Source organism: Leptosomus discolor, chromosome 9 (genome assembly GCF_034619465.1).
Source record: "Leptosomus discolor isolate bLepDis1 chromosome 9, bLepDis1.hap2, whole genome shotgun sequence".
NCBI classification, from domain to species: domain Eukaryota; kingdom Metazoa; phylum Chordata; class Aves; order Leptosomiformes; family Leptosomidae; genus Leptosomus; species Leptosomus discolor.
The window spans coordinates 48,422,745-48,434,570 of NC_141399.1; the positions used below are offsets into that span (position 1 = coordinate 48,422,745).

General features: G+C 58.1%; 1 protein-coding gene across 1 annotated transcript; it reads right to left on the minus strand.

Moving 5' to 3' along the window:
• Positions 1-9,748: 9,748 nt before the first annotated feature.
• On the minus strand, positions 9,749-11,407 carry LOC104347901 (brain-specific homeobox/POU domain protein 3). Its single transcript, XM_086470261.1, has 2 exons — positions 11,288-11,407; positions 9,749-10,654 (listed from the first exon to the last, which is right to left on the minus strand). Exons 1-2 carry the CDS (start codon positions 11,405-11,407, stop codon positions 9,749-9,751), a joined length of 1,026 nt encoding a protein of 341 aa, XP_086326387.1.
• Positions 11,408-11,826: the final 419 nt, after the last annotated feature.

Below are 11,826 nucleotides of genomic sequence, written 5' to 3' on the forward strand. Positions count from 1 at the left end.
AATTGACATTATGAAGCATGTGGCTGGCTCGGTGAGTATCTTACAACAGCCAGTCATTCACAGGGGAGATGCGCAGCCATCATGGCAAAAATCAGCCGCTTCCCCCGGCATGAGGAGCGCTTAATGCAGCTGCTTCTGGTGCAGAGCAGGGCAGCTGCTTAACAGCACTCTTCCAGACAAGGAGCAAAGGGAAACATTGCGTCTCAACTGGATGGCAGGGTCGATTTGGGGTGGCAGAAGGTCAAGAGCCTTTGGCCAGGACTTGAGGGTCAGTCCATCACAGGGATAAGTCCATAATTGTCTCTGAGTCTCTGCCCTCCTCCTCCTGCAGCACCACGCTGGTCAGAGTGTTGTTTTGGTGGGACACCAGCTCTCGGGTGAAAGGCAAGCCCGCTTTTCTCATCGCTTGCAGTCGCTGAACAGCTCCTGGCAACTCCTGCAAGATGCCAAAGCTGGAGGTCCATGCCCCGGTGCTGGGACCCTGCGCACTCCCTGCTCCCAGGGGCCAGGCAGCGTTGGGCACTGCTGCCTACACTCCACCAGCGGCGGGCAGAGGGACTCACAGAGACTCGGCTTTCGGCAGCGTCAGTACCACCTACAATGATTGCCTCGATTTCAAAGAATCCGAGAACAAAATTTGACCCAGGGCTCGAAAGTTTCCCGAGGGAAACCCGTCCCTCGTAAGCTGGTATCATGAATAGGCTGACCACTTTTCATCCCCAGTCTCACAACAGAGCTGGGCTCCTCCAAGAGCCGTGGGGAATACAACTCAGCATCTCAATTAGCTTGCCCCCCACCCCCCACTTCCCCCCCCCCCCCCCCCACCGCCCCAGCCCCGGCTGGTTCGCACCCCTCCGGGACATGTCCCTGTCTGTCCACCTGCCTTTACACCAGAGGAGACAGCAGCACAAAGGTAACAAGCGGAGGGGCTGCACTTCGTGATGAATTAGTCATGGCCAGAGAACTGACCCCGTGTCCTGCTGCTCCGGCTGGCTGTACCGCGCAGCTGTTGGGGGCTGTGAACAGTTGTAGAGCAGAAGATTCCCATGGTTTTTGGCTACAGAGTGCATCTAGGGCTGATCCACTCCCCCCACCCCCAATCCCCTCCTTAAGCTGTGTCTTTTAATAAAGACATCCAGGCAGCACGCTTGGAAAGCTCACTTAGATCTGAACGAAACAGCACAGCTAGGGCAAGGAGAAAAAAATCCATGCGAGAACTCGGAGGTGGTCAGCACTCCCATATGCTGGCTGCAGGAGAGAGGCATAATGCTGAAACGGTACATAAAAGGCGCTGAGCGGAGCAGCCTGCGAGGGAGAAACCCGGGCAAAGACAATTGAAGCATCTCCGGGAAGAGTCATCAGAAGCCATTAGCCCGCGCACGGGGAGGCTGTGCTGCCTGCCTGGCTCCCTGCGGGGAGGTTTGGGTCCCTCGTGAGAGAAGCTGGAGCCTGGGACTCCCTCGGTGCCTCTCTGCTCTTGGTTCTGTCCCGGGTGGAGCAGCTTGGCTGCTGCTAGGAGAGCAGAGCAGAAGCCAGGCACGTCCAGCACCCACACCCAGGGAGGTGCGAGCAGGTCTGTGCCCCAAGGTCCTGCTGAAGGAGAAAATGGTCCTCCCGGCAGGAGAAGGGGAACCCCTCCTGAGATGTGAGTGCCCCCACGCACACGTCAGGAAGGCTGGGTGGGTTTGGGAAGGAAACACCCGTCCCCCCCTTGGCTCAGCCGGCGCTGACCGTGACACGACACGAGCTGTACTCAGCCTGGGACACGCTGCCACCATTTCCCATGGCATGGGGCAGTCAAGAGCCCTGGTGTCTGAGCAGGAGGGCAGGACCACGGCCCGAGAGTCCTGCGCGGGAAAGAGGGAGGAGAGGGAGCAGAAGAGACGACAGAGGGGGTGGAGGGAGAAGATGAAGGGGGAAGAAAGAAAGTCAAAAGGCAGGTGTGAGAGGGAATGGATTCACTCGTGGTGTGACTCCAAGTGAGGAAAGGGGCCTCCAAAATTGTATTAACTGATTTTGGAGACTGCATGAAAGCAGCACTCCTGCCCTGGCCTTCCACGACCACCAGTGGGGCCCTGACCCAGCCCCACACTCACGTTTTAGAGTCAGCAGCACGTGGCTAAATATGGGACCGTGCGTTTGTCATTCCTCCTCTGAGGAGCCTGAATGATGGTGTCACTTGGTACGTAGTGCAAATATTGATAAATAACAGGGAAAGCTCTGCCCTGGGTGTTAACCTTGCTGATCGGAACTGGTTCCGAATCTAGACAGATCACAAGATCCAGAGCGGACGAGCACGTGTGCTGGATACTCCCCCACCGTGTTGCAGGGCCTTGAGCTGGGTGCTCTTCTGTTTTACGGAGGATAAAACACGGCTTTGCTCCACTGTTCGGCCAACAGCAACGCGCAGCAAGGCTGGGAAGGGCTTTCCTGGAGCTGGTGATGAGTGAGGCAGAGTTTCTGCTGCCTGCCTTGAGACAGGGGTCGCGGTGGGCAGCGCTGAACACACGCTCTGCGAAACAAACGCCCTGTGATCTGCAGGGAGCGGTTGGGTAGTCACAGAACGGTTGAGCGAGATTTTATACAAACACACGTGCTTTTTTTCCTTGTGTGAAACGAAAACCTTCCTTGCCTGGCATAAATAAAACATCGTTCTTAGTTGACATTTTCATATTTCTCAGAGAGCTCTTTTTTATCCTATAGCTGCTGGAAATGTCGGTGAGATGCTGCAGATGAAATATAGATTTTTACATCTGATCTCTCTATTTCCAGGATCCCAAAGTTTCTGAAATTGCCTGTGAGCTTCCCCGCTCTCTGATTCACCCAGCGACTCAAAGCCAAATCCCACAGCACTTCCTTAGAGCTTATGGCTAAAAATGAGGGACTATCCCCGCTTCGGTAGGAAGGGCTGGTGAGCAGGGGACTATTCCTGTAGGTGAGGGTTGGTGAGATCAAGACCTTTGCATGGGAAAAGCACAAGATTAAATTTCTGGAAGTATTTCTTTAATGCAGATTTTTTTTTGAAAAAGATACTTGTAGCTTTATTGGGATCCCTTATTGTCACTGGGATGAGTGTGTGGAGCACGGAGCTCTGTTTTCGCACACGAAAGTCAAGTGTTCAAGCTGCTCATACTGCAGGCAGATTGAGCACCCCAGCTCCTGATCTTGGTAGCAAGAGGAGGAAACTCAGAATTTGGCCCTTGGAAGTGCAAACCCAGGGGTGTGTCAAGGGCGAGCGTCAACCAGCTTTTTTCCTGTTGCTTCCTGGAGCTCCCACACTCTTCTGGCCGGGCTGGGTGGAAAGCGGCCTGATTTCTGCAGCGCAGAATGCGATGCCCGGGTGACCAAAAGCTGAGGTCTGTGAGTACTCACCCGTATCGGAGCATCAGGCTGCAGGAACACGGGGACCAGCCCGTCCCTCTTCGCTTTCCCCCGCCCTGCGAGCTCTCCCCAGGCTTTCCCTGCGCATCGCCCCTGCCCACCGGGAGGTTTCCCCTCCTCTCCTACTCAGGGCAAGTCGCCAACCCACCCCTGACCTGCTCTGACAGCGCAGAAAGACCTTTCCTCGCTCGGCTGGTGTGGCCGAGCTCCCGCGGGAACATGACACTGTGGGGCCTGATCCTGCGCTCCCCGCTCGGTCCAGATCCCCAGCAACTTCCCTGAGCTGGAGGAAGGGTTGGGTGGCACAGAGCAAAGAGCACAGATGGGAAACCTACGGCCTGAGCGAGGACTCGTTCCTTGTGAAAAGCAACTGATGAGCTGGGGAAGGGGATAATTGTCCCGCCTGCTCCCCTGCCCTGCAGCCAGGGCGTTTGCCCCATGCAGTCCCCCAGCCCCGTTTCCCAAACTCTTCCCAAAGACAGCTAATTGCTGGCCTTCTTCCTGGGTTCCCCTCAAGCTCGGCTGTCCTCCTCCCTGCTTGGGCACCTGTGAAGCCTCTAATTACTGCTTTACTCCTTTTTCCTCTGTAGTGGAACAGAGCCTACTTCAAGCATCGGCCTCTTTAAAAATACATCTGCTCTGCGCTGCACTAAAACACATAGAATAATAGAAGAGAGTCCGTCAGCAGGGGCACCCTTTACCTGCATGGTTTTCAAAGGCAGGAATCTTTTAAAGAACACGGAGCATTTTCTCTCCTCCAAACCCAAAGCTGTGACGTGCCAGTAATATCTGAGCGAGGGGGTTCACGTATCGCCCCGCTGGTTGTAGCGGGCTGGTGGCAGCCACACGCATGTTACTCCGGAGTTATCCCTCTGGGATCAGGCCGTGCCTGTCGCCGTGACTGGGGATGGCTGGTGGGGGCGGCCCGCTCGCTGGTTCCCCACATTCTTTAAAGCCTCTGCCTGAGGGCGAGAGCTACAAGCTCCGTGGATGGAGAGGTGGGACCCGCTGATGGTCCCCAGACAGTCCAGCTTTCGACAGCCGTCCTTGCCGGGTTTCCTTGCGCACTTTCCCTCGGCCGTGTGATTCGGTACCGGCACAGGAGCTGCGCTGGCACCACTCGCTGTCATCCTGCAGCTCAGGAACCACAGTCCGTCCCTGTACCTGTGAAACGAAGTGGGGGGAAAGGGATCCGGTGCAGCGTTACAGCCGTACTCCGTCCTAAACTATTCTAAAGCATAAAGGAGGGACAGTGCTTCCCCCCAAGCTTTCTTCAAACACGCCTGCGTTTGCCTGGAGTCACCAGACTCAAGCTCGGCAGAGCATGGATAACTTTAAACACACTCCTGCACCCCTTGGTGGGTGGTGGCAGCCACCCTGGGTCATTTTCTCTTTATGCTCAAGGGGCTTAGATGCCCAGGTTCTTGGAGGGTCTTGGCTTTTATAGCAGGGGGGAAAAATATATATATAAGAGCGTAGCATGGAAAAAAAATATAGATATAAAAGAGCATGGCAGGGAGCTAAACAGCTTGGAAGTGCTGTATTGCGAGAGAGATCCTTGCTACAGGGTCACGCACCAGCTCCCAGGGCTCACTGGGCAGAGCTCCAGGAACCAATGTCTGAGAGCTTCAGCAGCCCAGAGCTGGTGGGCACCTTTCCTCAGGAAGCCTTGGCAGCACCGGGAATGGGACTCATCTCTGCTAGGCTGTCAAGTCCCCACTTAGAGGTGTCTCCACCGAGGCTGGTCATGCAGCACCTTTATAGGCTTTAAGGTGAGTAAGATGCCTCTAGAGTGTGATTCACCTGCCCCACTTCAGAAGTCGACAGCGGAAAGAGAGGATCTGGACTGTAGACTCCTTGGTTCCCCCCCATTGACCATGATCTACACTCACCTGTGTGCCCCTGCTTTGAAGACCCCGAAAGCATCTCTAGCAAGGCTCAGATCCCTGGTGAATTAGCCGTGTGTGATGCTTTCATATTTCCCAGGATGCACCATCTCCTCCCAGGAGTGCTGAGGGAGGGAGAAGGCCTGGGCTACCACGTCCATTCCACCAGCTTGGAGGTCAGGAACCAAGTCCTCTGGGGTGGCCGTCACCTCCTCCTAGAGCTCTGGGCCAGCATCAGTGGTGGGTGAGCAGGTACCCTTAGAGGTGGGCCTGCTGCCAAAGCGACAGGTTTAATAAACCTCAAGCAAGGGTAGCTCGTACAGCAAACCTCAAATGGAAAAAAACCATGTAATGGTGAGAGGTGTGTCCAGCGCAATCAATATTCCTTTTATTTAATGCTGGTTTGGCTCAAGGGTCATGGTCAGGGGTGTCCTTTGCCCTCCAAGAACAGAGAGTGTGCAGGTGCCCGCGACACCTCTGTGCGTGTGTTTCTTTGCCTTCTCCCGAAGCTCTGCCTGCCCGCCTTGCCCTGGACTTTCCCCCACCCCTCCCCACTAACCTTCCCCCGGCCACAGCACCTGGGCGAGCAGCAGCAGGAGCCGGGCACGGACACCGAGACACAGGACCACGGCTGGGACCTGTCCCTGGGCTGTCCTGGCTCCCAGACCTTCTGCTTGGAAGGACCAGCAGCTTGTCCCCAAACCTGTGCCCAGGGGCAGGAGGTGGGGTGCGAAAGAGAAGTTTCTTGACCTCCTCCCTGAGCACCCCCGTCCCGTGCATCCCAGAGCCTCACACCCAACCTGGGCACAGCGGGTGCTGCTGGAGCAAGAGCAGGAGCAGGAACAGGAGCAGAAGCAGGAGCAGGAGAAGGAACAGGAGCAGGAGTGGAAACAGAAACGTGAGCCGGAACAGGAGTGGGAACAGGAACAGGAATGGGAAGAGGAGCAGGAGCAGGAACAGGAGCGGGAACAGGAGAAGTAGGAGCAGGAACAGGAGCAGGAGTGGGAACAGGAGCAGGAGTGGGAAGAGGAATAGGAACAGGAGTGGGGGCGGGAACAGGAGCAGAAGCAGGACCAGGAGCAGAAGCAGGAGCAATCCCCAGGCTGCTTCCCGCCCAGTCCCCCGTGTGTGATGAGTTGGCCAGGCCTCACCACCGCTCCGGCAGCCGCTGCCCGCCCTCCCCAGCCCCCAAAACGCTGCTGCCCACCGCTCCCGGGGCTGCCCCATCCTTCGGTCCCCGGCTGGACCAACACCCCCCCCCCCGCCTCTCCCTCCCTTACCTGGCGGTGCCCTCCGGCGCCCGGGGCTTTGCTCCCCACCCGCCGGGGACCCCCGGGGCGACCCAGCCCCACTCCGGCTGCGGAGCCGAGCGCGTTATTTGTTTAAGCGCTTTGCATTTGTGCTTGGGAAATACCGACTCGCCTTTTTATGATCGCGGCTGATAAATATTGCATCGCTCGCCTTTGCAAACTTTTTAAGAGCGGGGATAGAAGGGGCGGGGGGGGGGGGGGGGGGGGGGAGCAGAGCGGCACCTGCAAGCTCCAGGCACCGGGCACCGACCCCCGGCCCGGAGCTGCCACCCCGGCGCCCCCCCCCCCCCCTTCCCCGCTGCATCCCGGCTTTGAGGAGGGGCCGGCCGGGGGAAGAAGGGGAATAGGGGAGGGGGATACTGGGAGGCAGGAGCAGCGGCAGACTGGAGTGTGTTCTGTCTGCGAGGGAGAGCCGGGGAAAAGCGGGGGGGGGGGGGAAGCGAACAGGGCCCTGCTAATGCTGCGCGGAGCTGATTCTCCAAGGCCCCCCCGGGCAGCACTCAGCATCCAGCCTTCATTAAAATTTCATCGCCAGCACTTGGCCAAGGTCTATTTATGAAAATGCGCTTTTCGCTTCATGGAAAAAAAAAAAAAAAAAAAAAGAAAAAAAAAAGAAAAAAAAAAACAACCCGAGAAGGGAGCGCAAGAACAAAGGCGGGGATGGGGTTTGCGAAGAGCCCCGGACCAGAGCCGGCCGCAGGGGTGCGGGCCGGGGGGACACGGGGCTGCTCCCGTTGGTACTGGGCGCGCAGGGCTCTGCCAGCCGCGGCTCAGGTGGAGCGGCTCCTCCGACAGCTCTTTCGGGCGCTGCGATTTTCCCTCTTCTCAGTTTTTTTGGTTTTTTTTTGTTGTTTTTAATTTTTGTTTTCCTTTTTTTTTTTCTTTTTTTTTTTCTTTTCCCTCAGTGAAACCCGCGCAGTCGGGAGCCGCTTCGTCCCGCTGCAGGGCCCCCCCGCGGCTGTCGGGGTGCGTTGGGATATTTTTAGGGGGGGTGGGTGCGTGTGCACGCCCCGCACGCCCGGCTCCGTGCGTTTGGAGAGTTGCTGTTTGGTTTGGGTGGGGTTTTTTGCCCCGAATAAGTTATTTAAAAAAAAAAAAAAAAAAAAAAAGAAAGAAAGAAAGAAAGAAAAATCCCCTATTTTTTCCCTCGCCCCCTCCCCGGGACAGAGCGGGCAGCCGAGGGAGCGCTGCCCCCGCTGCCGAGCGGCTTCGCTTCGGTTCCGGAGCGGTTTCGATGCGAGCGGCTACGGGAGGCGCAAACTCCGGGCTGAGCGGAGCCGGGGGTTAAAATGTCCCTTTTTCAGCCGCCTCGAGTCGCAGCCCGGCCGGGGCCGGGGAGTTGGCAGGGGCTGCCTGGGGGGACCCCCGTGGCGAAGGCGGAGCGGGAGGCGAGGGACGCACCGCGGCTCCGCAAGGCGTTTGCGGGAGAGATGCGGGCTGCGCTCCTCCCGACCCCCGCCAACGAATTTAGCCCGTGGATGCGTCGCCCGGGCTCCCAAGGAAAACCCACCCCGGAATCCACGAGTGGGGCTTCCCAACACGCCGAGTTTGGGCTGGTGCCGGGGGGGGAAGGAATAAAAAACCCCCCCTCGCCTCCAGCCCCGGCTTGAGCCGCCGGCGGGGCTGAAACCCGGCGGGTTCGCTCGGGAAGAGCCCCCCGCCCGGGTCCGGGTGGGGAAGGGCAGCTCTGCCCCCAGGGTCGTTCCCTTTCGTTGCGTTTCGTTGCTTTCCGAAGGGCAGAACCCACTTTCCACTCACCCCCCCACCCCCGCCCCGACGGGAGCCGGCGGCCGGAGGCGACGGGGATGGGCTGGAGGAGCCGCTGCCCGGAGCCGTAGTAAGTCCAGGAGGCAGGAGGGTGAGGTAAAACGTGCATGATTTATTGGAAATGCTGCAGCGTACACAGACACCAAATTTCATTCAGCACACACACAGCGAAACGAAATCTCGTTTAATTTAAAAAAAAAAGAAAAAAAAAAAGAAAAAAAAAAGAAAAAAGGAAACGGAGGCAAATTTCTCTATTAAATATGCAAAGAAAAAAAAAAAGATATTATTCTTGCCTTAGAAAGTGCAGAGTTCACTATTTGCAGAGGCAGCTTCCCCCCGCGGAGGGTCGGGGCTGCCCGGGCATCCCCCCCTGCCCCGGGCCGGTCCCGCCGCGGCCGCGCCGCTCCTGTGAGCCCAATGACTTGATTGTCGAAGCGTAGGATTATTTTACAGTGAAATCAGACGGATATCGAACAGTTTGAGTGAAACCAAAGCGAAATAAATCTCCATTCCCCCCGGAAAAACCGTGACTCCAGGGACGTGCCAAATTTTTTTTTCCTTTTTTTTTTTTTAATTCTTTTCTTTTTTTTTTTTTTTCTTTTTTTTTTTTTTAATTTAGCCGATGAGGTAGAAACAGAAAATTTATTGCAAAAATGCGATGGGCTTGCTGGGGGCAGGGGAGAGCGAACAAAACCATGCAAGTGCGTGTGTGTGCGTGGGTGTGCGTGGGGACCCTGGCAGCGAGCGCGGGGAGCACGGCCGGCACCTCCTTATTTACAGCTTCCGGGGCAGCTTCCAGCTCCTTTTCTTTCTTATTTGTTTTCTTTTTTTTTTTTTTCCTTATCTTTTTTTTTTTTAATATTTAATTTTTTAAAAGAAAAGGACCGGGCACGGAGGAGCGAGCAGTGCCACGGCCCCCGCCTGCCCGGCCGAGCTGGGAAGGGGCGAGGGGCTGCAACAAAACCCCGCCGGGCGCTCGCTGCTGCTGCCACCCCGACCCCGGGCACCCCGAAACTTCCCCCCTAGGCCTTTCGGTTTGTCTTTTCCTTTTTCTCCATCGTTTTTTTTTTGTTGGTTTTTTTCCAGTTTTATCTACAAAAGCAGTCTGTCCCAGTCACAACAGCGAGGCTGCTTCGCCCGGGGGTGAGGAGCAGGCACCAAACTCTTCGCTTTGCTTTGGGCGGGTTTCCCTTTTTTTAGGTTTTTTCCTTTATTTTTGTTTTGTTTTGTTTTGTTTTTTTTCGTTTCCCCAATTATTATTATTTTTTTTTTAAACAACAACCGAAAAGGAAAAAGCCAACAACCCCAAACCCTGCCCGTTTCGGAGGGGCTGGGGGCCAGGACCGTGGCGGGCCGGCTGCGGGGGGGCAGGCGCTCCCCAGCGCTGCCCTCCCAGCCCCTTCTTCAGTAGGTGGCAGAAAATTTCATCCTTTTCTGCTTCTGTCTCTGATTGCAAAACCAGACCCGCACCACGTTCTTCTTCAAGTCTAACTTCTCGGCGATGGCGGCGATTTTCTCCGAGGAGGGACGCGGCTGCACAGCGAAATAGGCCTCCAGGGAGCGCTTTTCGGGGGCGGCGATGGAGGTGCGCTTGCGTTTCTTGTCCCCCCCTGTGTAGATCTCAGGTTTGGTCATTTTCTCCCTCTGGGCCCGCTCGGCCTCCTCCAGCCACGCTTCTAGGATGGGCTTGAGGGCCACCATGTTGTTGTGGGACAAGGTGAGGGACTCAAACCTGCAGATCGTGCTTTGGCTAAGGCAGCCCACCCCGGGGATCTTCAGGTTGGCCAACGCGGAGCCCACGTCCGCCTGGGTGACCCCCAGCTTGATCCTCCGCTGCTTGAACCGCTCGGCAAAGGACTCCAGCTCCCGGGGGTCCGTCTCCGTCTCGGGGCCGGAGATGACAGCGTGGGAAGCGAGGCCGTGGGGGTGGGACATGTTCATAGGTTGGGAGTGGTGGGCCATGTGGTTGATGGCCGACATGTGGGAGTGAGGGTGCGAAGGTGTGGAGCCCACATCTGGGCCCGGCACCCCTCCGAGCGGGAGGGCAGAGTTGAGGTGGTCCAGGAGCTCACCGTCCAGGCCCTGGGAGGGCTGGTGGTGGTGGTGGTGAGGATGGTGCGTGGTCAGCACGGACGGGTGGTGGAGGTGGACGGAGGACGAGGTAGGAGTGCAGGACACGCTGCTCATGGTGTGGTAGGTGGCATCCGGCTTGAAGGGGTGGGTTTTCTGCGATACTATATCCACGGCGGCCAGAGCCTCGGCACCCCGCAGCAAGGTCTCGTCAAAGCCCGCAAAAATGTTACCCTGGATCTGGATGGGGGCGGGAGGGGGGGGGGATATAAAAAGTGGGAGCGAAAACAAACCGAAAGAGCAGGAGAGGATTAAAAGGGAAGCGGCGTTATGGAGCTCCCACTCTGCCCCTCCAGCCGTGCCTGGGATGGGTACGAGGAACCGAGTCCAACCCGCTCCTCCCTCTAAATAAAAGGACCAAGAACAAGGTGCCGGACCCCAAACAAGGTGCCAAGAACCCACCCTTCTCTCCGGGGTGACCTCCCCCCAAAAAAAGAGAGCGGGTGGGAGCCCGGCGGGTGTCCCGCAGAGCCTCTGCTCTTACCGAGTTGGGTAAGACGGCTGCTCTCTCCTCCAGCCCGGGACGGACCTGCCAGCTCTTCCCCAGCCCCTCTCCCCTCTCCGAGCCCCCTCGGCGGCAGGGACAGCCCCCAGCCCACCGCACCAGCCGCTCGGGAAAAGAGGGAAGCGCCACTCCCCCCCCACCCCCTCCCGCCCCGTCCCAAAACCCAAACGAAACCCAAACCGTCGGTTGCCGAAGGAAGTTGGGGAGGGCGCAGCGGGGTCCGCGGGTGCTGATACCCACCACCACCACCACCCCCCCCCCCCAAGCCTTCCTCCTCCCCGCAACCCATCCCGGGGAGCCCCGCTTACCTGGGGGGCGGGCAGGCAGGCTCTGCGGATGGCTTCGGAGCTGGTGTGCAGGTGGGGGTACTTGGGTTCGTGCAGGATGGGGTGCATGCCGAACGGCTGCTTGCTGTTCATGGACATCATGGTGGGAGAGGAGGAGGAGGAGGAGGAGGAGGAGGAGGAGGAGGAGGAGGAGGAGGAGGAGGAAGAGGAGGAGGAGGAGGAGGAGGAGGAGGAGCGGGGCACGGGCGCTCCGGGCAGCCCGGCTCCGGGGGCGCGGTATTGTCTGTCTCCACCGCCCGGCATCAATAGCATTATAGCCCGGCCCCCCCGCCCCCCCGCCTGCTCATTGGACGGCTCTCGGGAGGCACCTCCTACCGCCCGCCCCCGGGCAGTGAGCTCACCCCCCCCCCCGAGTTGTAACCCCCCCCCCCAAAACCTGGTTTCACCCCCCCCACACGGTTGTACCCCCCCCCAAATCCTCCTCACGCCCCCCTCTCCAGCACCGCGCAGCCCCGGGGGTCCTCTCCCGTGCGCCGCTCGCCCGGTCCCCCCCGTCTAGC